This window comes from Heterocephalus glaber, unplaced genomic scaffold, assembly GCF_053883595.1.
Source record: "Heterocephalus glaber isolate CG9 unplaced genomic scaffold, H.glaber_assembly_v1.0 deba00001537, whole genome shotgun sequence".
Classification (NCBI taxonomy): Eukaryota; Metazoa; Chordata; class Mammalia; order Rodentia; family Bathyergidae; genus Heterocephalus; species Heterocephalus glaber.
Genome location: NW_028258332.1, coordinates 5,071,078 through 5,095,925, shown reverse-complemented (window position 1 = coordinate 5,095,925; position 24,848 = coordinate 5,071,078). Strand labels below are relative to the sequence as shown.

At 43.3% G+C, this 24,848-nt stretch overlaps 1 protein-coding gene and 1 long non-coding RNA gene across 3 annotated transcripts in view; one reads left to right on the top strand and one right to left on the bottom strand.

Moving 5' to 3' along the window:
• Adcy2 (adenylate cyclase 2) overlaps nucleotides 1–24,848 on the bottom strand; it is a 405,544-nt gene that overhangs the window by 360,312 nt on the left and 20,384 nt on the right. For both annotated transcript variants that reach the window (XM_004845165.4, XM_021258598.2), the window contains exon 2: nucleotides 22,214–22,411. In XM_004845165.4, the coding sequence (XP_004845222.1) occupies nucleotides 22,214–22,411 (198 nt within the window). The remainder of the gene's footprint in view (nucleotides 1–22,213; nucleotides 22,412–24,848) is intronic.
• Nucleotides 967–3,356, top strand: LOC110349274 (uncharacterized). Its single transcript, XR_002395121.2, has 3 exons — nucleotides 967–1,101; nucleotides 2,654–2,729; nucleotides 3,144–3,356. It is a non-coding gene; the product is annotated as an uncharacterized LOC110349274 (long non-coding RNA).

Here is a 24,848-nt window from a genome sequence, read left to right as displayed (position 1 = left end):
CTCTATACATTCCCACAGCTGCTTGCTACCCTCTACAAAAACCTTGTGGAGCCTCTGGTGGTGGTTGCCCTGAACCTGTAGGTAATGAATTTGGGAGAATTATATATCTTTAAACCCACAAACAGAATCCTACTCTCCAGCCCTCTGGCCCTTCAATTCTCAACAATGTGTGATTTCTTTTCATGCCAAGGAGTGTATGTATTTATTCCATTGACTTCCAGGTATTTCATATTGTGATGTTATATTAAATGGTATTTTTCCAATTTCTGCCTGGATATTCCAAAATATATAAGAATACAATCTGTGTCTACCTCTCAGCCTCATGAATCATACCATCGCTAACCTACTCAGTAGTTCCATAGCTGTTTTGGGAGTGCCATATAATGTTCAGCATAAACCAAGAGAGTCCAGTACAAATACAGTGCCAGCCACCAGTAAGACCTGAATTTTTCCTGCAGCTGCATTAGAAGTGGACAAAATTAAATCCAATCACTTTATTATGTGACGAGCAAAAAAATTATGATTGAAAGAGCTGACAATCTTTCCTTTTTTCACACTTCATTTTCAAAAGCTGGTGTCTACCCAGGAGCACATTTTCATCCAAAACAGTCACATCGGAAACACTCAGTAGCCACACGGGGCTCGTGGTGACATCAGCAGTGGACAACGTGCAGGCTGGCAAGTGAAGACAGCTTCGTGCTTTATTTTCTTTCTTTCATTCTTTTTCTTTCTCTTCTCTTCTCCTCTTTTTTTCATTTTGTGGTATTAGGTATTGAACCCGGGGAGACCCTACCACTGTGCTTCATTCCCAGCCCTTTCTGTATTTTTTATTTTGAGACAGTCTCATTAAGTTGCAAAGTTGCCCAGGCTAGGCTCGAACTGATCACCATCCTGCCTCAGCTGTCAGTGGCATGGCTTCCTTCTTATTTTCTAACCTGAGTGTCCCTGATTTGCTCTTTGCTCTCATTAACAGGCCAGCGCAGGGCTGAGGGGCACCGAGAAGCACTGCCCTCACACCACTCCCCATCGCAGGGGGCAGCAGGCCCTCCTTCACCCTTCGTCTCACGCTGTATTTTTTGGAGTTGCCTTTATCAGTTTAAGGTACTGTGGCTCCTTGCTGTTCCAGATTGCTACAAGCTGTTATCAAGAACAGATGTGGGGTTTTATCAAATACCCCCACAGCATCTGCTGACAAGATGACCTAGTGCCTCCACTGAAACGATCACTAATGTGGTGAATCATAAAACTTAGCTTTTAATATTAAACTAACTTTGTGCTCAAGAGATAAATTACATTCGTTCATGTATATTTTCTTCTATATATACATTTTCTTTTCTATAAATATATACATACACATACAAATATGTGCTTATACATACATGTGTGTGTGCTGTTGGGTAAAATTTAATTAATAAATCTATATTAAAATTTTGTTTAGAATTTTTGTGTCTATGTTCATGAAAGATACTAGTCTATACAGTTTCCTTTCCTCGGAAGGTCTTCGGGTTTTGTACCAGAGTATCAGAGGAAACAGGGAAATGTTTCCTCTTCTGTTTTGTGGAATTCCTATAGTATTGGAATTATTTACTCTTTAAAGTTTGTTATGACTCAACTGAAAAGTCATACGGGCTTGGAGCTTCTTTGTATGAAAATATTTAGTTATTCAAATTATCCTATAATGATATAAGGCTAGACAAGGTTCATATTTTTCTTTTTCTTTTCTTTTTTTTTTTTTTGGCAGCACAGGGAATTGAACTCAGGACCTTCACATTGAACTACATCTTTAGCCCTTCATTTATTCTTTATTTTGAGACAGAGTCTCTCTAAGTTGATAGATTGCCCAAGCTGGACTGGAATTTGCAGTCCTCCTGCCTCATGGTTCATCCTTACTATTTTTTAAAAGTCTGTAGGATCTGTAATGATAACCCCTTATAAACTCTTGATACTGATATTTTACCTTCTATCTTCATTCCTCATCGGTCCAACTAGAGGTTTATGAATTTTACCAATCTTCTCAAAGAATCAGTTTTAGTTTCACTGTTTATCTCTGTTTTTTTTTCTATTTGCAATTTCTTATTTCCTGACCCTTATAATTTCCTTCCTTCTGATAATTTGCACTTCTTTTTTTCTGGTTTCTTAAAGTGGAAGCTTAAGTTACTGCTTAGAGCTCTTTCTTCTTTTTTAGTACAAATATTTAGTGTTACGAATGTCCCTCTAAGCAGCCCTACTGTAAGTGCATCTCACAAATTGGGATCCATGTTTTTATTTCACGGAGTTCAATATACTTTCTGATTTCCCTTGTAATTTTTTTTAGGACTCATGTGTTATTTAAAGAGGTTTGCTGAGTTTCCAGTTATTTACTAACTTTAAAGATTACTTTATAGCACTGATTTCTAATTTAACTATTTTGGGCAAAAAACCCCACAAAAAACAAAAACATACTTGTCATGGTAACAATCTTTTTAAACTAAGTGAGACTTTCATGGCCCAGAATATGGTCTACTCTTGGTAAATGCTCGATGCATATTTGAAAGAATGCACACTGTGCCTGGTTGGGTAGAATGTTCTATCTGTTAGGGCAGTGTGTTTAGTAGTTCTTTTCAATTCTCTTATTTCCTGACTGACTTTCTTTTTGTCCTATCTGCTGCTGAAGTCAGTGTGCTAAAACCGCAAGGAGAACTAGGTGTTGAAGGCGTGTCTTTGGAGCCTCTCTTGGCAGGCGTATGAACGTGAGTTGATTAGGTGCTTGGGACACACAGGTTTTCCTTCCCTTAGGGAAAATCTCTCCTCCCTAGAACTGTCTCCCAGGCGCTATGAGCGCCAGGAACCATCCTGTCCGGAGGTTCCTGAGCCCCAGTGGGCTCTTCCTGTCCGGCATTGGCCAAGATTGCTGAGGCCTGGGTGGGGGCTGGACACCCACTGCAGCTGTCTCCTCCCTCTGCAGCTCTGTCCTCTCGCCTCCCTGGCTGAAATTCTGTCCTGAGAATCGGGGCACTTTTGCTCCCAGCCCCAAGACCCAGAGCTCTGTTTCCTTAGCACAGAACAACTGCTGGGCTCTGGCTGCTTCCCTCTTCCTGGGCCATGGCCTGCAATGGTCAGGGCAGGAAGCTGAGAGCTCACCTCTTCTCTTTCCTTTCTCCTAGGGCTCAGTGTCCTGCAGCACCCTTTGACCACTGTCTCAAAACCATCGTTTCATATTTTATCCCATTTTTCAGCTGTTTCAAGTGGGAGAATAAGTTGTGTCTGTATTATGTCACCATGTTTGGATGTGATTATCCACAGCAGTATCAACTGACTTTGGAATGGGATTGGCATACCGCTGGTTTTAGAGAAATGCTTATTCATCTCAGCTTTGAATTTATTGGACAATAAAATTGCTAAAACCAACTTGCTGCAAAATTATTAAATTTAACACGATACGCATCCCTGCATAGAGTGGTATATATTAGTGGACCCTCAGGAGTCAAAGCGGCTCTTTAAAAGAAAAGCTGGATATAAGCAAGGGAGCAAAAACAGTCATAGATCATGTGTGGCAGGACTAAAAGATTTGCTTGGCAAACCAACTCCAACCCTGACACAAGACAGTTTTGTTGTGTCCTTGTTTTCTCCCCTTCCACCCCCACTGAGCAGAGATATACAGACACTTTTTAAATCTACGTTATCTAACTCATCTCCCTTTTCCACCAATTTCCTCTGCCCTGAAGCCTTCTCTACACTTCAGGTGGTGAGATGGCCCCTCCTGCCACCATAAACCTCCCTGGACAAGAAAAATAAGCGGTCCTCATGTCTGTAACCACCTGAAGCCAGGAGTTCAAATGTGGCACCTTCCACCTGAGAGCCACCTCCTGATTTCTCAGCCCCAGCCTCTACCTGACAGCCCACAGGCAGGCTGGCTCCCCAGATGGGCCAGTGGCCTCTGTCTCACAGACCCCTGTGTAGCAGGGCCCACCTCACCTTAATGCTCTGCTCTTGCAATTCTGAAATGCTCAGCACTTTTTGAACAAGGAGTCCTTTACCTTGAGCCTCACATCTATGTAGATTCTGAGCACAGATGAGGTCTAGATGTAAGTTTTATGTCTGGTAGGCCTTGAATCCTCCCACATAAGAGAAAAACTAGAAATACGATTTCACGACTCATACTGTATCAGTTGCTTCCTCGGTACAGTACCCGTGACCCGCCGGCAGAACTATGCTCCCTCTGCCTCAGGACGGGCCTGACGTAGAAATGGGGTCATTGTTGAGGTTGTTACTTACCATAAGGTCCTACTGGTGCAGGGTGACTGGTAACCTTTTAAGAGGGACCTGAGAAGACAGAGGGCTCTGACGACAGAGGCAGAGCCCCGGGTGACACAGCAGAAAGCCAGGGTACCTGTAATGCTCAGCAAACTACACAAAGCCAGGCAGAGATGAGGACAGGTTCCCCTACAACACCGAAGGGACTGTGGCCCTGCACCTTGTTCTCAGGCCACAGGTCTCCAGAACAGTGCGGCAATGTCTGCGGCCCCAAGCCACCCATGTCATGGTGCCTAGGACATCGGTGCAGTCCTGACCCACAATATAGCAAAACAGCATGTTAGCTCCAGGTCCGTACCCAGTCGCCTACCCGGTGAAGCTCCTCACTCCTAAGCCTCGGGCCTGGCCATCCTTCCAGTGTCCCTGTGTGTGGTCGGACTTTACAGAAGGGAAGAGGAGGCGGGACTTCAGTGTGCCCTCCATGACAGCCAGCCCAGGACTCATCCAGGCAGGCCCTGAGTGCACAGAGAACACCAGGGTCTCCCCATTCACTTGTGGTGAGGCTAGGATTCCACACGGCTGCAAACTCAATCCCAAAGCTGCTATGATGGGACTGCCCATGCCCCTTCCCGACTTCAAGGTGAAGCTCGGACACAAACAGCATGGAAAGGTGGGGCCTTCAGGAGGTGATGAAGCCTCGCAGACTGGCCTCTCATGAGGGGGACTGATACCCATAAAAGAGTCTTCAGAGGCCTGCCTCATTCTTTCATCTCCTCTGCCCGGTGAGGACACAGCACTCACGCCCTCTGCCCCATCCGCCTTCCAACATGTGAAGACCAGACGCTGGCGCCATCTTGGAAACAGACAGCAGTGTGCACCTTTATCTTGGACTTTCCAGCCTCCAAAACTGTGAGCAACAAATGTCCATTTTTGTAACTTACTTAGGCTGTGGTATTTTTTCAATAGCAGTACAAAGAAAGACAAAGGCCAAACAGGTCTAAAAAGTAAATGACAGGAACCCAATATTCTCCTAAGACCTCAGAGAGTTTTTACTCTGCTGATATGCTTTCCATGGGCTGGGGCTTGGGGACACAAGAGTCATAAGCAAGAAGATGCAAAGTTCCACCCCAAGGGAGCAGATAGTACAGTTGACAAGACAAACACAAGGAGTTATGTAAAACCCACACCTCTGCTAACACCTGAACTGAACCAACAAACCCTGAATTTGCAAACCACAAACTTAAGAGCTTAGTGGAGAAACATTCTTAAGGAAGCACTGAGAAGGCAGAATGGAGAGAAAATATCATGTTGATTATATACCACGCAGTATCCAACTTCCTTCCTGATGTTTATTTACCATGGATCACAAGGTTGCTGTAACAACATCTTTACTGGATTCGAAGTGTTCTCTCCTCCTTCCTATATGAGTTAGGTGAGGATGATATTAGTAGCCGCTGAGAAAAGGAAATTTGAAATACAGAAAACCGGAGTAGCTAAGTGAGGTGTTGCTTAGCAACTCTTAATAGGAAATAATTTAAACTCAAGATTTATTTTTTCCTGAGAACTTGCTGCTCTAGCTCAGGGTCTAACATTCATTTCTCTTCCTTCCAGCAGCTCTTTGCGCACATGCAGGTCTAGGCATAGAGCCCGACCTGCTGCAGACGGAGCGTGCTTGCCACCAGCACCTTCCACCCATCCCCAGGACTGCACCACCGCGGCCCCAACCCAGCAGAGTGGCTGCTGGGATCCTATGATAAACACAGACTCCCTAAAGGCAACTGTAAGCACAGTGCACATGGAATCCACTAGTGACCTGGAAGCCCAGGCCACATTTTTCCTCCCCTGTGAACTTTCAGCTCTTAGGGTAAGTGTTCTGGGGACACTGTGTGGCACCACAAAGACGTGTACATGAGGCGCAGACAACATACAAAGCAGGCACGACACAGGGAGAAGCTGTGATGGATCAGACTGGATCCAAACTGGGCCCGGGTGAGTCTGACAGACGTTTCCTGCAAGAAGAATGGTCCGTGGTGGGTGTGCAGGAGCTTAGACAGGCACAGGTGGAAAACTAGTGTAAAGTGGCAAAATGCTAAGGAATCTTACAACAAAATGAAATTTCTGTTTTAGTACAAAAGTAATAATTGATTCCCAAACATAATGAATGAAATACACACACACACACACACACACACACACACACACACACACACAGGGACTGCTGCTCCTTTGGTCAAATAACTCTTATTTCTCTTATATATTCATCCACAGAGTAAAACTGCTTCCAAATGAGAATACCAGCTGGCAATTCAGACAGTAATATTACTGAGTTTTTTATATCTCTGGAAAAAATCTGAATAACATCTAACCTAAAAGTGGTTTACAGAGAACACTCCAGAATTCCCAGCTTTATCCCTTCCCCATCACACAAGAATCTGTCATCTGCCCAGGCAGGACAGAGGGGAGTCCCCCGAGGTGACAGGTGGTGACAGGCACACGGAGGCCACTGTGATGGTTCAGAATGCCAAGTTCAAATGCTGGTTCTCCTCCTAGCTGTGGAACTTTGCAAAACTTTAACTTCTCTGGGCTTAGGCTTGCTTAGCAGCAAAATTCAAGCAACAGTAGTACTCACTTTATGGGCCCATGGAAGAAAGTAATTGTGTGTGTAAAAGAATTGGACAGTGCCTGGTATAGAGAGGACCTTGGAAGTATTTTCCATCATTCTTACAGTAGGGGAGACAAGTGAATAGATACATTGTTTATACTCTCATTAGGTTGGTTCCACAATTATTTGTAGGACAGCTATTAGTTTTGCATTGGTATTGATGGTTAACTGTGTTGTCAACTTGATGAGTAAGAATCGTCTAGCCAAAAAAAAAAAAAAAAGAATCATCTAGCCAATTACTAAAGCACAGTTCTGGGTGTGTCTGTGGATGACTGACAGGTAGGCCAGCAAATCAAGGAGGAAGGCCCACTTGGATGTGGGTGGCACCAACCAATAGGCTTGTAGCCCGTATGGGATAAAAAGAGGGAGAAGAAATCTGCCCTTTTTCTTCTTCAGAGGAGCTGGGGTCTTCACCATCACCTTCAGATATCCATTTCCAGTTCCCTTAGGCTTGAGCACAGACTCTGGCCTTCCCATACAGACCCTTCGGCTTTCTGACTGGGATTCGCACACTCTCTACAGTGAGTGCCTGGCCTTCAACCTTCCACTGGATCCTCCAGCTCTCCAGCGTGCATTCTTCTGCCCCAGATCCCGCCTAGGTAGTAAATCCTTTATATAATCATGTACACATTTTATAATAGATCTGTTCCTTTACTGAAACCTAAGTGATTCAACTAGAAATGGAGTGAGAAATAAAAACCTCCAAGACCACATGGTTCTTACAATCCCCACGGACATAGTAGTGCAGCTACAAAAGGAGCAGAGAATGGCAGGGCCTGCTTATGGCCTGATAAGAGTCCGGTTAAGAAGCCAATCTTCAGAACCAGCTCCTTTGTCTTCTGAAGAAAAACATAGACAAGAATGCAGAGGAAGTAGAGACTGCTCGCGAAACACCCGTAGGACTGTCTATTCCAGCAAGGCCCGTTGTGGGAAAGCCCAGGTGAGGGTCCTGGAGAATCCCCGCTCGCTGCATAGCCCGGATGATTTTCACCACCCTGTGGCTAGTACCCAACAGCAGGGCAACTCAGAAATGCCGCCTCTGTTCTAAACAGCCAGAAATGTGTGGGATCCCAAAATAACTGCCCAGCAGGCTGGTTCCAGCACACTGAACTGCCTTAAAATTCGCACATCTCATCAGTACATGCTTTACTACTTAAAAAAAAAAATCTTCATATTTGTTATTAACTACTTTTTAATTTTTCTCAGATGTGTGCTTATTCATGTTAAGTCCAGAACGGCCCCCTGAGAAGCAGCCACGGTGTGTGGCAGCCCAGACCCGGCCTTCTTGGGCACCCAGAAAGGAGCACCACGGGTAGCATTTTTCTTCTTTCATTGCTGTGCTACGGCACTCTTCCTTCTATAACATCCTAAATCACCGCCCTGAAGGGAAAGCAAAGCAAACGACTACAATTTCAAAGGCTTCGAGAGACCTTTATTTTCTTTCATTCTCACCCATTTTCAATAAAAAAGATGTTTGCACACTGATGTCCTACTTAGGTGAGAAAACACACGCGTGCACACACTGGATGTTTACTTCCTTTGAGGTAACAGGGCAAAGAAAGCCTCTCCATCCTGCAGCAAAACATCAGCCCTCTGAGTTGCTGGTGCTGGACCAGGTTTCTGTGATCATGCAGCACGGTCTCCCGGCCACAACTGGATGGTCTCATCAGAAGGAGAAGTTTTAGTTCCACTCTGTTCAGAGAGCTCTTCGTACAAAGGACATGCAGTTAACTAGTGTCAGATGCAAACAGGACTGGGCTCCTGTATCTGCAGGGACAGTTTCTGGCCGAGCTCTCTGTCAAGCTAAGATAACCTGCAGCCTCGGGGCAGGCAGTGAGCCTGAGCAGAATGCCCCTCCTCAGCTTCTCCCTTAGGGACACTGTCCCAGCTCAGAAAACCCTCATGCGCAGCAGCTTGCTGAGTCAGCAGTCACCAAGAAGATGAAATGAATTCGCTTTCGCCAGAAATTCATTAAATGAGATGTCACTCTAAAAACCTAGGCTTTACAAAGTGAACTGAAGATATTTAAAAGTGTGTCCGGCCAGGACACACCCCGGGTCATTCATGCAGAGATCAAGAATGACCTCCATTGCCGGGCTGGCAGGCAGGGGTCAGTGGACGTCTTGCAATGTGCAGACCCCAGCTGAGAAGGCCCACATACCTCCATGGCAATGTGGGCAGGCAGGAGGACTATTCCTGTGAGTGTGGACTCATTTCAGAGTGACACTGACACACGAGAATGTCGTAACTCCGGGGAGACTCTGGTTTGAAAGGACCTCAATACCTCCCTAGCACACATTTTCTTCCTAGATGGCTTTGGAATCTGTAAGACGGTCTACATCAAGGGTGTGATCAGATCTTGGAAGGGACCGTGAGTAGTGCCCGCCACCCCCTTGGGGGACAGTGCATCCTCGGCACAGGGAAACCTGGCAGGGGTTGAACTGTGTCGCCAGACAGTATGTTCAAGTCCTAAGCCACTGTGCAAGTGACTACAGCTCTATTTAGAACCATCTGGAAAGAGGATCCTTGCAGATATAATCAAGCAAAGAGGAGGAAATTAGAATGGCGCTAATCTAACTGGTGTTCCTATAAGAAGTGAGAAGAGACATGTAGGGAGGATGCCAGGAAGGCTGAGACCAGAGTGAGGCACTGCAAGCCCAGCCAGGGAGGGCAGCTGCCACCAGACAGTGTGGCCCTGTCCTCCGTGGGATTTCGGACTTGTGCTGCTTCCAGAGCCAGGTGGTGGCACATTCCTGCCGTCTAACCACGGAGCAGAGTTTGGGCAGTTCTGAGTAACAGCAGCCCAAGGAAAGGGAATCAGCCCTGCCCAGGGGGCGCAGGGCTCTGTGAAACTTCCAGGACCCCAGAGCACTCTCCCTGGGCCTCTGGGCCACTGCTTGGGGCCTCCACAGCTCCCCACACAGGCTTGCTTCTCAGCGCCATTTGTCAACCTTGAAGAAACCTCCTTCAGTGGGACTGACTCTCAGGGCTCTGCAGCTGCCTCTTCACTCCACCTCCAGGCCTGTTTCAGGGGCTCTGGTCAGGGTCAGGGGTCACAGTCGCGCTGCATAGTAGACGAGGTGGAGGAAGCAGAGACACATCCCTGCCACCTTGTTACTGAGGTCTTAAAAATGCAAATTATTCCATTTATATTAAGACAGGGAAATCACCTTGCATACTCCTCTGCTAACTTAAAATTTACAATGATTCAAGTATTTTTAAACCAAAGAGGAAAGGCAACTACAGCAGCGCAGTCTGGGGCTCCCGTGTGCTTTCCTGCGAGGCACAAGGAACACAGCACACAGGGCCAGAGGCGAGTAGGAAAGACATCTGCGTGAGATGCAAAACCCTGCCACCCAGCAGCTGGGGGCCAAGCAGTCTGCAACTTCCTGCCCAGACTTCACTCGGAGTTGTTGGAACCATCAAGGAGACTCCAAAATACTCTGTATTCAGGAAGCAGAGTGGGGAACCAAGACCGCTGGGTTAGAATCCCATAAGTACAGAGTGAAGGGACCTTCCAGATGGGGTTGGCATGTGCTGAATTGAAAGCAGGGTCAGGAAGTCCCTACGTGTAGACGGGTGGTGGCAGCGGGTATTTTTTCCCTCCACCTTATTTCCCCACTTACTCATTCATGCCACGTTGCTGACCAACTCAAGCCTGCCACCCCTGGCCCTGCCCCTGCCCCTGCTAACACTTTCCAGGTTCACCCCATGCAGAATCTCCTTTTTAAGCAAGATCCAAGCTATGGGCAGCACTCTCAGGTCATGTCCCGGCCACTCCCTAAGATTCTCCTTAGTGAGGGTAGTTTAAAAGGATACAGTGAAGGACAGTATTAAACAATGCAGTGCTTCTCGGACTGGGTGCTCCTGATAGCTTGGGATGAGGGCAGTCTTTGCAGTGGGGGCTTTCCTGTGCATCCTTGGCTTCTGCTCTCCTGGGAACATTCATTCCAGTTCTGGTCTCCTGTCTGACAGCAGCTCTCTGGAGTCAGACCCTTTGGTTTCGATCTCTTCATTTCACCAGACACTTGGCCATAGGTAAGTGTGCTACCACCCTGTGGCCTGGTCTCTGCCCTTGTAAAGCAGAGGAGGATGGTGCCCAGCTCCAGGAGCTATGTGGGAACAGATGAGGCTATTTAATAAAAACACTCAGTGCAGGGTCTGGCACGCATGCATACCATGAAGGTGCTGGCTGTCCATAGTCCAGGTTCTGCACTGGAGATGTGGATGACTGTATGGATCAGTTTTCCCATGATTGGGACAAATTACTTGACACCTATGACTCAAAGAGGAGAAGCTTGTTTTGGCTCACTGTTTCAGAGGGCTTAGTCCAGGATTGGCTGGCTGTGAGACAGAAACGGCATGGGAGAGGACAGCTGCTCACCCCGGGGAAGCAGGGAAGCACTGAGAAAGGAGGAGCAAGGGAGGGAGCTATACCCTGAAAAGGCTCACCTTAGTGCCACACCAGGCCCTACCTCCTAACAGAGCATGGAGCCATGAGCTCATCAACAGATCAACCCACTGATGAGCACAGTGATCCCACGACCCAATCACCTTCCAAAGGCCTCAACTCTGAACGCAGGAGACTCTGAGGGACATTCTAGATCTGAACCCTAACATGGACTACAGAGCTTCACTCAGGCCTCATGCACTGTGGTTGTCACCTCACCCACAGAAGCGTCTGGTCTGGCCCTCGGCTGCTGGGGGTGACTCAGGCCCCTACAACGTGCTGCCGCACACAAATGTCTCTGTTTGCCTGTGCTTTGGGCACTGACAGTGAAAATGTGATTTGTGATGAGGCCTGAGGGCCAGGAGGTATCAGTGCTAACCCCAGAGGGATGGAGGCTAAAACTGCAGCCTCATCTCCGGAAGGCAGGAGAACCTGGCTCAGCCATGCAAGCGTGTGCAAGGACGGGAGCTCCTGCAAAAGCTATGGACACTGAAGGCTCAGCTGTACCTCTGTAGTAGACAGATGCTCATGACTCCTGTCACTTGTCATGGCCAGGAGAACAGCACTGTCCATGATAGGGAGGGAGGACACAGAAGCTCCACAGTGGTATTTACCTAGAATCTCCCCTTGGCCACACCTTTCTTATATAAAAAAAAAAAAACTTCAGCAAGGTGAAAGCAGCTTTCATAATTCTGTGAGTCCTTCTAGCAAATTATCCCCTCAGGGTGGCCCGAGAACTGCACACAGGTACAACTGGAGCAGCAGTTGTGTGCGCGATTCTCTCCAACTGAGCAGCAGTCTTCCTCTGTCATTACTGCACAAGAGTATGGCTGATTGCACACTTCAAGCAGGAGCCATGCTGTTCGAAAGGACAGTAACCGTTGTTACCCACTTCTTAAGGATGGTGGACCTCCTGCAACTCTCCTGCATAGCCAGTAGTCACTGAAGGGCCACATCTCTGGCATTTACACCGTGGCTGGCCACACAGTAGACTTTGGGTGATGTGACACAACAATTTCATTCCCACTAGGCAAAAGGAGCCCAGAGTGTTGGGCAGGATTTCAACCTCCAGCAGAGGCACAAGGCTCAAGGTGTTCCTGTTCTGGCATCGAGAGTAAACAGGCCCACAGCATGGGGCATACACCCTGCCAAGCTCCTTGTTAGGAAGGGTGGCCCCAAAATAGCCACAACCACTGAGCTGGGCCGTGGCATTTCCTGAACATCATGCCAGTGGGAAGAGGAATGAGCCGACACAGCTGTGGCCCTGACACATGCCCAGTGCACAGGCAGGCTGGCCACCTGACTTGAAAGGTCAATACAGGAAAAAATGGGCAGAGTCTGTACATATGAGCTGGCTTTTCCTGAGTTCAGCAGCTAGAGAAAGACAACCATAAAGAGGTCAGAGTTCTGGGCGGGGACAGAAATTTTTTTAAAAAGCCAATTTAAAGTCAGCTTGGAAAAAAACTGTCAAATGCCATGGGACAGTGAATACCAAGAAATCTGGCCAATAAATTCAACACCTGGGAGAAATCGGTCTTGAGAAATTGGATGTAAAATGAGTATGAAATAAACAAGTTTAAGATTCTTGAACAGTTTTTTTATGTGTGTACCATTAAAAAATACATGTTTTAAAGTCAAAAGATAGGCAAAAACAGAATAAGTGGACACAATAATAACAAAAACAACAAACTAGAACATGAAAATAGAGCCATCCTCTAAGGCTTCCATCAAGCAAGCAGTGGCTGGCTTGTCCACTGTGGGTCAGCACTGTCCTGGAGGGGATGATACGACGCTGGGAAGCAGTAATACCACTGCCCACAGGAGGTCATGGTCCAGCAGGGAGGCGCACGGTAACCAGAGAGGGATGTGCTGAGTGATTCAAGTCTACACACCACCATGTGTGCTCCAGAAATAGTAACTGAAGGTGAGGGATTTGACCTAATGGGTGGCAGAAGGAGGTCAGGGAAGGATGTTATAAGGAGAACGCAAACCTGTATAAAAGCGTTCCAAACAGATGGGAAGGCTTTTTTCCTAATTAATCAACTCTACTTCTATTATTAACAACGATAAAGCAAACCTTTATATTTTGGATGAAATTCTGGATGTTCCGCTGAGGTGGAAACAGGCCTGATACCACTTATACTCTTATTCACTCCCGCACAGGCAGCCCCAGCTAATAAATTACACAACACGCTACGTAAGAATAGAGTGAGTGGAGGATTTGGTGGGGAGAAAGACAGTTCTAACAAGCTGCAGATGACAACGCTATCTAGGTAAATTAACTGAAACTCTCAAATGAATAGAACTATTGAGATTCTGCCAACATCACTAGATACAGATCAACATAAGAAACAACAGTATTCACATGACTCAGCATTAACCTCCTAGAAATGGTAATTTTTAAAATGTCTGTTTATAAAACAACAAAAAACTTCAGGCATCTAAGAACAAATCTAAGAGACATATATACTAATTTTGTAAAAAAGAAAACATCTTTAAAAGACACAGAAGATAACCAAATTTCTTGGAGAGAGATGCCATTTGGTAGAACAATTCAACAGAGAATATAACATATCTCTGCATTTTTTTATAGTACCCTTTTTTTAGTTCACAGTTTTAAATATCTTTCAAAGCAAAATTTCAGAAATTCAATATAATGCAAATCCACATCCAACTGGACTTTTTATTGAACATGACACACTTATTCTATAACTCAACTCATATGGAAAGTAAACTAGGAAATTCTGAACGAGGAAGGGAACTGCGCCTCCCAGAAAGAGAGGCATCTGGGGCAGCTGACTCATCCCTGACAAAGCCCGCTCAGTACCTCAAGGCTGCACTGGTGACAGGGAACACTCTAGGTTAACACCACGAGCAGCAAGCCAGTGCTCCAAACCTTCTTCCACCATTGTGGGTAGCCAGGAAAGTAAATCGCTCAGGGGCTGAGGAGCAGAGACACGAGTTGAGGCCAGGGAAGTTGCTGGTGGGAACCCAGGGGCTTCTTTATCCATTTCTGGATCTTGTTCCTTTCTCAACCACTGATTCTTGATGTTCTCAGCAACCCTGGCCCTATGGGCTGCTCAATTCTCTGTTTCCCAGGATGGCTACAAAATTCCATGGCTTCAATTACAAGCTTTCGGCTAACTGCTCAACCACCCGTATCTCTGGCCAAGAGCTGTGCCCTGGAAAACACATCACTTAAACAAGCCATCAGATGGACCCCTGGGAGAAATAAGCCATATGGCAGCAGCACTAGGGAAAGCCCATTGGTTAGACCACACTCTCTTAAACAGGATACCACCCAGAGGTGAGTACTTTCTTAGCCAGGAGCCCCACTGGGAGCAAATCAGATTCTAGGTCCCAATAAGGATGCCCAGGAATCCTCTTCGCAGGATGTGATCATGGTGACATATTTGTTACCAAAATCTATCTATACGTAGGAAGACTTTAGCTATTGAGGAGGAATTTTTTTATTAGTGCTGATTCCTTTTACGAAATACTTGGTTTCAAAGTGTATACTACATTGTGAATTCAATGGCAGCATCCAGTCTCAGAGGGATGGAAGCACCTGGTGAGGATGCGAGGTAGGTGTACAACCTGGAGAAACTGGACAGCCACTCAGGAAGCACAACTGAGTTACAAAAATCGTGATGGAGACACGGAGCAAGGCTGTGGACTGAGCAGCAGCAGTGCAGCTGGGCCAGGCAGGGGCCACTGCAGCCAACCCAGATCCCTGTATCAGCAGGGCTCGGTGCTTACAAAAGGCTTCCACTCACTGTGGCCACAAGACACTGTGACAGCAATTTCAGAAGACTTTCTTCTCTTTGCCTGGCTTCTTTGACTTTCAGTTGGACAAGAGGAGTAAGATTCAATGATCTAGCCCACAGCATGCTGAAAGCAGTTAATAATTTTAAAATAGTATTTGACAAGGGTGCTAAAAGACTAGCACACCAAAAAAAGATAAGGAGATGAACTATGTATTATGTTAATTACACCAATTTAATCTTTCTACAAGGTGTACCTATATCAAAACTCTCTATTTATAATTAAAATAGAAGAACATATAGTTTGGAAAACAACTTTGTTCTCAGTCATAGGAGGAGTGTTCATAAAATTTGGTGAATTTTTAAAAAATGTGTTACATCCAAGACACATTGCCACTAATGCCCTCAAAACAGTCCCCCTGATCCAAACACACTTGACTCACTGTTCTTGCTACTTTCATTTTTATATTATGAAAAACTATATAAGCATATATATTGAAGTATTTTCAGAACAGTGGAATTTGTAACTTGGGGAAGTATTTGAAATTCTCTCTACTTCCTGTTTATCTCTGAGATAATTCATGTGAGATGTGAGATAATAAGAGATGAATTTCCCATATAAGGGAAACCATGCAATGTTTGAGCTTATGTGTCTGGCTTACTTCACTTGACATTATCCTCTCAAGCTGCATCCATTTTTCCTACAAATGTCCCAAGTTTATCCTTCTTTATGGCACAGCAGTACTCCATTGTGCATGAATACCACATTTTCCTTATCCATTCACCTGCTGATAGACATATAGGCCACTTTCAAGATTCAACTATTACAAATTGTGCCGCCATAAACATGGATATGCATGTATCCTTGTAATGTGATGATTTTACTCTTTTGGAAAGATACCTTGAAGGTGGATACCTGGGTCAAGTGGAACTTCTAGTTTTAGTTTCTTTAGGAATCTCCACACTGATTTCAGTAGTGGTTGTACCAGTTTACATTCTAAGCAACAATGAAGAAGAGTTTCTTTCCTCCGCCCCATCTTCACCAGCATTTGTTACTATTAGACTTTTTGATGACAGCCATTCTTTCTGGGGTAAATTGGTATCTCAGTGTCGTTTTATTTGCATTTCTCTGATGGCCAATGATGATAGTATCATTTTTTCATGTATTTATCAGATAATAATACTTCTGAGAAGTGTCTATTCACTTCAGTTGCCCTTTTCTGATTGTGTCTTTTATTTTAGTGGTGGTCTGATTTTTCTGAATTCTTCATATTTTCCTGATGTTAGCTCTCTGTGGAGTAGAGGACAAAAATTTTTCCCATCCTATAGACTGGCTCTTCTTTCTGTTGATTACTTCTTTTGCAGTATGAAGCTTTTCAATTTGATGTGATCCCATTTGTTGATTATCTGTATCATTTCTTGTGCCCCTGGGATTCTGTTCAGAAAGCTCTTGCTTATGCCTGTGGCTTCAACAGCTGTATCTATTTTATCTTCCAGGAGACTGCTTCTGTTTTGACATTTAGATCATTGATCCATTTTTATTTTGGTGAGATATATGGGTCTAGACCAAATCTTCTATATGTGGATATCCAATTTTACCAGCAGTATTTATTGAAGAGGCTCCCTTTCCTCCAGTGTATGTTTTGGATCCTTTGTCAAAAATCAAATAGCTGTGTGTGCCTATGCTTGTTTCCGCCACTTCTATTCTGTTCCATTCCATTGATCCACATGCCTGATTTTGTCCAAGCTTTATGCTGTATTTTTTATTTTAATTATATTCATTGGTACAATTTAGATATACATAATGATCACATTCATCACATGGAATTTGTAACTGTAGATGTTATATTTTAATTCTTATTTTTCCCATTCCCATCCCCTCCCTTCAACCCTTTTCCCTCCTCATTTACAAAAGCTTTGTTTCTTATTTTATCTTTCTTTTCTCACTCTTTCCCTTTTCTCTTTCTTCCTTTCCCTCTTCTCCCTCCCTATTGCCCCTTTCCATTTGAACTTTTTCTTCCTATGTCACATTATCTATCATACCATGCTGTATTAATCACTGTAGCTTTAGAGTGTAACTTTAAGTCTAGGATTGTGACTCACTAGCTTTGCTTTTGTTACCCAGGATTGCTTTTGTTCTTCTGCGTCTCTTTTGATTCTATATAAATTTAGGATTGTTTTCTCTAACTCTGTGACAAATGATGTTAGTATTTTGAGTGGGATTGCATTAAATCTGTGTATCCATTTTGAAAGTACGGCCATTTTGATTATGCCTAGGGATATTATTCCCTTTTCTGATGTTTTCCTCAATTTGTTTTTTCAACCTGATATAATTTTCACTGTAGACATTTTTCATTTGCCACTTCCATAGTTAGGTTAATACCTAAGTATTTAATTTTTTTGATGTTATTGTGATGGTACTGTTTTCCTAATTTCTCTTACAGTGGGTTCATTATTAATGTATAGGAATGATATTGATTTTTCTGTGTTTATTTTGTATCCTGCTCAATTTGGTTATCAATTTTAGGAGTCTTTTGGTGGAGTTTTTCAGGTCTTGTAAGTAATTCTGCAAATAATGGTATTTTGACTTCATCCTTTCCTACACATATCTCTTTTATTTCTTTTTTCTGCTTGATTGTTCTGCCTAATGTTTTGAGGACTGTGTTGAACAGGAGTGATGGTAATGGACATTCTTATCTTGTTGCTAATTTTAGAGGGAAGGCTTTCAGCTTTAATATGATGTTGTCCGTAGGCTTGTCATAAATGGCTTTTATCATGTTGAGATAAAGACCTTCTATACCTATTTTCTTCATGGTTTTTTATCATGAATGAATGTTAGTTTTGTCAAAGGTTTTTTCTGCATCTTTTAAGATGATCATGTGATTTTTTGTCCTTGCTTTTCTTTATGTGATGAATTGCATTTATGGATTTGCATATGTTGAACCATCCTTGCTTTCCTGGGATGAAGCCTACTTCCTCATGCTATATGGTCTTCTTTATGATTTGTCACATTTTGTTTGCCAATATCTTGTTAAAGATTTTTGTATCTATGTTCATTAGAGAAATTAATGTATAGCTCTCTTTTTTTGGCTGGATACTTGTCTGCTTTGAAGATGAGGATAATGTTAGCCTCTGAGAATGATTTTGGAAGTACTCGCTCCCTTTCCATTTCATTAAAATGTTTGAAGAGTGCTCATGTTAGATATTCCCTGAAGTTCTTATAGAATTTGGTTATGAATCCAAATCAGGTCCCAAGTTTTTCTTAGTTGATCGGGGGTTTTTTTGTTATTATTACTACTGCTCCAATTTTATTGCCTGTTACTGAATTATTCAAGATTTTTAAGACTTCTTGGTTCAGTTTTGGCAGTTTGTATGTATCTAGGGGTCTCTCCATGACTTCTGAGTTCTTTAATTGATTGGCATATATGTTTGTGAAGTAGTTGCTAATAATTTTCTGGATTTAGCCACTGTCCACTGGGATTTCACCTTTGTCATTTTTAATTGGATTAATTTGTATCTTTCCTATTTTGGTAAGACTGGCTAAGGGTTTGTCGATTTTATTTATTCTTTGAAAAAAACCAGCTCTTCAATTCATTGATTCTTTGTACTGTATTTTAGTGTTCATTTCATTAACTTCTGCTCTGATCTTTATAATTTCTTTTCTTATACAAGCTCTAAGTTTGGATTCCTCTTCCTTTTCTAAGACCTTGAGATACATCATTAGGTTATTTATTTGGGCTCATTCTATTTTTCTGCTATGAGCATTCACTGCTATAAATTTCCCTCACAGGACTGCTTTCATTGTGTCCCATAAGTTCTGATATGCTGGGCAGGCATTATCATTTAATTCTATGAACTGTTCTATTTTTTCTTAATTTCCTTTGTGGCCCATTGATTATTCAAGAGTGTGTTAAGTTTTATATGTTTGCATAGTTTCTGTGGTTTCTTTCTTATTGACTTCTAGTTTTATTGCACTGTGATCTGATAATATACATGGTGAAATTTCAACTCTTGTCCATTTACTTAGGCATACTCCTTTAACTACTATGTGGTCTACTTTGGAGAAAGTACTATGTGTGGCCAAAAAGAATCTGTATTCTGCTGCTGAGTGGATCTCTTTGTCTCTTTGTCTGTCTGTCTGTCTCTCTCTCTCTCTCTCTCTCATTTATTTGAAGTTTGGGTTCAATTCTGATATTTCTTTGTTGAGTTTTTGTTGGGTTGCTCTATTTGTGATAGTAGGGTATTAGGTCGTCACTACTGACATCTGTCTGATCTTTTATGTCTATTACAGTTTGTTTTATGAAGTTGGATGCACCATAGTTTGGTGCATATATGTTTGCAATTGTTATCTCTTCCTGTTAGTTCCTCTCTGAATAGTTCCATTAACCAATATGCAATGTCTATCTTTGCCACTTTTGATCATCTCTGACTTAAAATCCACTTTGTTGGAACTAGCTACTCCTGCTTGTTTTCAGGTTCCCACTGCAAGGAATATTGTTTTCCATCCATTAATTTTTACTCTATGAATTTCTTTTTGTGTTAAATGTGTTTCTTGTATACAGCATACTCTTGGATTTTCTTTCTTGATCTGTTATGCTAATCTGTGTCTTTTGATTAGAAAGTTAAGTCCATTTACATTGATACTTATTCACCAATTCCTGTCATTGTATTGATTTCTTTTAGCTGTTTTGCTTTCTTTCCCTTTAACTACTATCCCTACCTGATGTATTCACTTTATTGGACCTTTTGGCATTGTTATCTTCATTGTCTCCTTCTAGGATATCCTTGAAAATTTTTTGGAGTGTTGGTTTGGTGGTCATTGATTTCTTTAGGCTTTCTTTATTGTGGAAGTATCTTATTTCTCCATAAGTTTTTAAAGATAATTTTGCAGAACAGAACAGTCTGGCTTGGAAGTTGTTACTTTAAGAGTTTGAAATACTTCGTTCTATGCTCTCCTTGACTTAAGTTTTGTGTTGTGAAATCTGTTATAATTCTGGTATGTCTTCCTTTATCGTTGAGTTGTTGCTTTTCTCTAGGAGCCTTTAAGATTCTGTTATTTTGTTGTATTTCTGGTACTTTAAATATTTTGTAACATGGAGCGGTTTTTTGTCTGCTCAAGGCTAGTTGGGGTTCTATATGCTTCACTTATCTGTATGTTAAATTATTTTTCTATGTCTGGAAAGTTTTCTGCTATTACTTGTGTAAACAGGTTTATTATGTCCTTTGTGCTGTCTTCTGATTCTTTGCAAATTCCAACTACTCTTATATTAGACCTCTTTGAGTCATCTAGGAGCTGTGAGATCCATATTTCATGTTTCCTTGTTGTTTTTAAGATAGCTCTCACTAATTCATTACTGTCAACGGCCCTGTCCTCTAGATATGATACTCTGTCTTCATATTACTCCATTAGGCTACTCATATATTCAAGCGTGTTTTTAATCTCCTAGATTCCTATTTGGAACTTTCTTATGGACTCACATTCTTTTCTATGCTGGAGATCCATGTTTTGCAGCGTCTCTTTCTTAAGCTCTATTAGCCATTTGTAAGTGTCTTCTCTAGACTAGACTTGCCTATCACTTGATTCATTATGGTCATTATGTGATTAGTTACATCTTCTTTTTTTTTTTTTTTTTGGTACTGGGGATCGAACTCGGGTCCTTGTGCTTGCAAGGTAGACGGTGAAACCACTGAGCTAAATCCCTAGCCCAGTTACATCTTCTTTAAATTTGCCAAGCATCTTAAAGAAGTTTTACCTCCACTGGTACCCTCTCAAATCTATTTGCCATGTATTTCATTATTTCCTCCCCCCTTTTCCCCCATACTGATTTTTGGGGAGTTGCGAGATTTTGGAAGCATTTTTTGCCTTGTCTTTTTATGTTTCTGTTTTTTGCCTGTTTTTTGTGCTGGGGTTTACAAATTCTTTGGCCCAGTGGCCCCATTCTTCAGGATAAAGTCATAGTACTGTTTATGCCCCCTCAGGCAATCCAGGTATCGGCACAGGAGAAAACCACTTGCTGGCCACTTCTATGTTACCTTGTCAATGGTAGTAAATTCAGTGACAAAAAATGACAACAGGATAGTGATAAATATGAGGAATCTGTCATGAACATCCCTTCACTGAACCAAAGAGGACTGATTTTAGTGAAGACTATTTGGTTCCCCTTTATTGACCTATAGTAATTTTAGAGCACTGATTTCTGTTGGATGTTGGCAGCAGTGCTAGGACTCAAACATACCACTAGATTAAATGCCTTCTTCTTCAGGACTGCCCCCTGTGACAATTATTGCCACCAAACCTGGCCTCCCCCAACAGCAGACAGGCCCCATGACCTCCATAGTCTGAGCCCAGGCACCCCAAGGGATCCCAGGAGATTCCTATGTAGCCCTCACCCTCTCCACATCTACCTCCCAAGGCTGTCTGTCTCTCTGAGTCTGTGAAGGGTAACACTTCAGTCCTGAAGCTGGACTCTCCTCCTGGATGTTCTTCAATCAGGTCAGTCTGTTATCCTGTGATGTGGAGAACCCAGGGCTGGAGGTGGGTGCACGCTTCGTGGGCCTTCAAGGCTCCAGCAGGTATCCTCGCCTCTTGCCACTTTCTCAATCTGTTCTGGAAGTTCTTTTTTGTGAGCATCTTTAGTTGGGCTGTCATAGGTGCTCAATGTCCTGAATTGATTTAAAGTGTTTTCCTTTCACAGTCATTTTGACTTTGGGGAAGAGCCAGGAGTCACACTGTGCCAGGCAGGGTGAAAGAGGCAGAAGAGGACACACTGTCACGTTTTTATGAGCCTGCTCTTCCATTGGATAGCACTTGGCAGCAGCATTCACTGTATTTTTTATCACTTCTTGTAAAGATATGAAAAAGGGCTTCTAGAACTGCTTCATAAAGTGGCAAGAACAATGGGATAAGTGTGTTCAAAGCAAGGGGGATTATTTAGATGGATTCATGGCAATATGTCTTTTGCTGTAACAATTTTTAAACATTCACCATATATTCTGACTGTACTCACCCATCTCCTTTTTAGTCTTGGGCCAAGTTGGCAGAACTAAGTATGTCACAAATCAAGGCACACAGAAGAAATATCAAAAAAGATTTTAGCACCCTACCTGGTCCCAGGGAGAGACGGTGCCTCCAAAGCACATGAACAAGTATCCCATGGCAACGAGACATATCCATATCACCAAGGAGAACACTCGGAGCAGCTTCTTAAACACAGACTCAATGCAGACTAGGATGAATATCGCAAAGAAAATCGCCAGAGCAGTTGGCACGGTTATTAAAAATGCCACATGGTCTTCAACTTCCTGAAGAGAGGAAAAAAATAGATTGAGAAGTTACAATTGAGAGACTCTGTGATATCAGTGATTTATGTTGTTACAATGTTACAAACATTAATCAACATCAAAGTATACAGAGTTTAAGCGAATATTTCAAAAGTAGAACAGTGGGAACTTTTAAAAACAAAAGTTTCATATTAAAAACTGTGTTTTCTTAAGTAGATCATTCAATGCTGGTTATTCAAACTAGGCAAAAGAGCTAGGCCCTCATATTTACATGTTCCCTGAGAAATGGGGTGAGGAGAGGATCCTGTATAGAAGCAAATGCCAGGGAACAAATGAACACAAGGAAACATTCAAGCTAGGAGAAAATAAAACCAACAGTGTCACTGCCTGAATCGGGGAACCATAAATACTCCAGCTTTAGGAAAGTATGTCTTCCAAATAGATTTGAAATCTTTTATTTAAAAAAAATTTCAGTATCTCAGGTTCTAAAATGATGAGCCTTTATTTTAATGCATGGTAATTAGTGTTTTAATGGGATCTGAGGTTAATAGAAAAAGGTCAAAAGTGCTAAATATAAAAAGAGAAAGAGTGGGAAATGCTCAGGGGAATGGGTCATATTTGTTTTGCTTCCTGCCCCTCTGCTGGCACCAACAACGAAAGGAAAATGGGCATTTATTATTAGCCTCTTAATGGTGCATTTTTCTAGATTCATATCAGCACACTAATACTCATTTTGTATTTATCTGTCCAGCCATACACACACGCACACAATTTCAGTTCTACACAGTATCAGCCCCAGGCCACAGAAGTCATTTCCTTTGATCACACAGGCATGGTTCGAGGATGTCTTCTGCAATGCATTAAGCCGAGGCTTGCAACGGATATGTTCAGCAGGGAATGGAACACTGTTCAGCTTCTTCAATCCTTACCCAAATGCACACATTTACTAAAACACAGATAGCAATGTCAATCTCAAAACATACATAATAAGAACCACAAAAACTTCTGTTGGGGTTTTAGAATGTTAACAATAAGGGTAAAAACCAAGACAATGAAGCAGCTGTCTTTCATATTAGAGCCAGGTGACTACCAAGCTTTACTGATGAGGACAGGAGCCCCATCCCATTAGCAGCTCTAAGTTCACACCAAAGACTGAGATTCAGTTCAGGGTCCTCTCTCTGGAACCAGGAAGTGAACAGCCAGGAATGGGTGCCCACAGGAGCTGAGTCTGAGGGCATCAGGATGGAGGGCAACATGATCCATGGGCTCTGCAACCCCCTTCCTGGCACAGGTTTTAGGGCTCCATTGCACCCTGCCCTCAGAAGTGTCCAAGGACATGCACAGTGCCAGCCTCTGTCCCACTTCCAAAGCACGGGGCCTAAATCTCCAGAGAGAACATCTGTCTGGCACAATCCACATCCTGCAGGAGGGAGCTCATTCCAGCACACACTGCAGCTAAGAGGACTTTCTAAAAGCTTCAACCAGAAATCACAACTGCTAGTCGCCTGGCAGGAGCCAGAACTGAAGAGTCAGAGGTGAAAACCCCTGTCCATTGCTCTGTGTGTGCAGCAAACACCCAAGACCTGGGTTGTGATCAGTATGGGCCTTGCTCCCTCAGCTGAGCACTTAGGGAAGAAATTTTACCTTTCTTCTGGTATTTTATTTGTGTTTAGTTTTTTAAAACTTTTTCTCATTTAACCTATTTTTTTCCAATTTTTCCTTTTCTTTTCTTTTCCTTCCTTTCATTTTTTTCCCCATTACTAGGTATTGAACCCAGTGCCTTCACACTGAGCCACATCCCCAGCCCACTTGTTTTTAGTTTTACTTTGAGACAGAGTCTCACTGAGTCGCTGAGTTGCCCAGGCTGGACTTGAACTTGGTACCCTTCTGCCTCAGCCTCCCAGAGGGCTGGGATCACAGGTGCGCTCCTCCATGCCTGGCTTCCGTTTTTTTCTTTTGGTTTCTTTTTTCCTTAGCAATTTTAATCTTTTAATTTTATTTCCCCCCCTTCTTTTCTGTTATTGTTGACTTTATTTTACCATTTGTTTTATTGTTACTCTGCAGTGCTGGCAACAGAGAAAGGGCTGCACACGTGCTGGGTGAGTGTTCTGCCACTGAGCTACACTCCCACCCAGCTGACAGGAAATAAACTCGGCGTCAACCACAACCTCATCCCACCTGAAACGTGGAAGATACTTCAACTTAAAGAATTGGGAGAGGTCATGAGCTCCTATCCTCCAACCCACCCCCAGATGGGCACAGTGGGGGGTTCTGAGGCCCTAACCTGGACAGCACTCCCCATACCAGACAGGGATGGACACTGTCCTCTGCGCAGGTCACACTCCCCCGTAAGGCTGCACACTGGTGAGACTGGATGTGCGTCCATAGACATCAAACTGTGATCTGGACCCCACCAGCCGTGAAATCGAGGGTCTCCATCAGGGTCTAAACTGAGGAC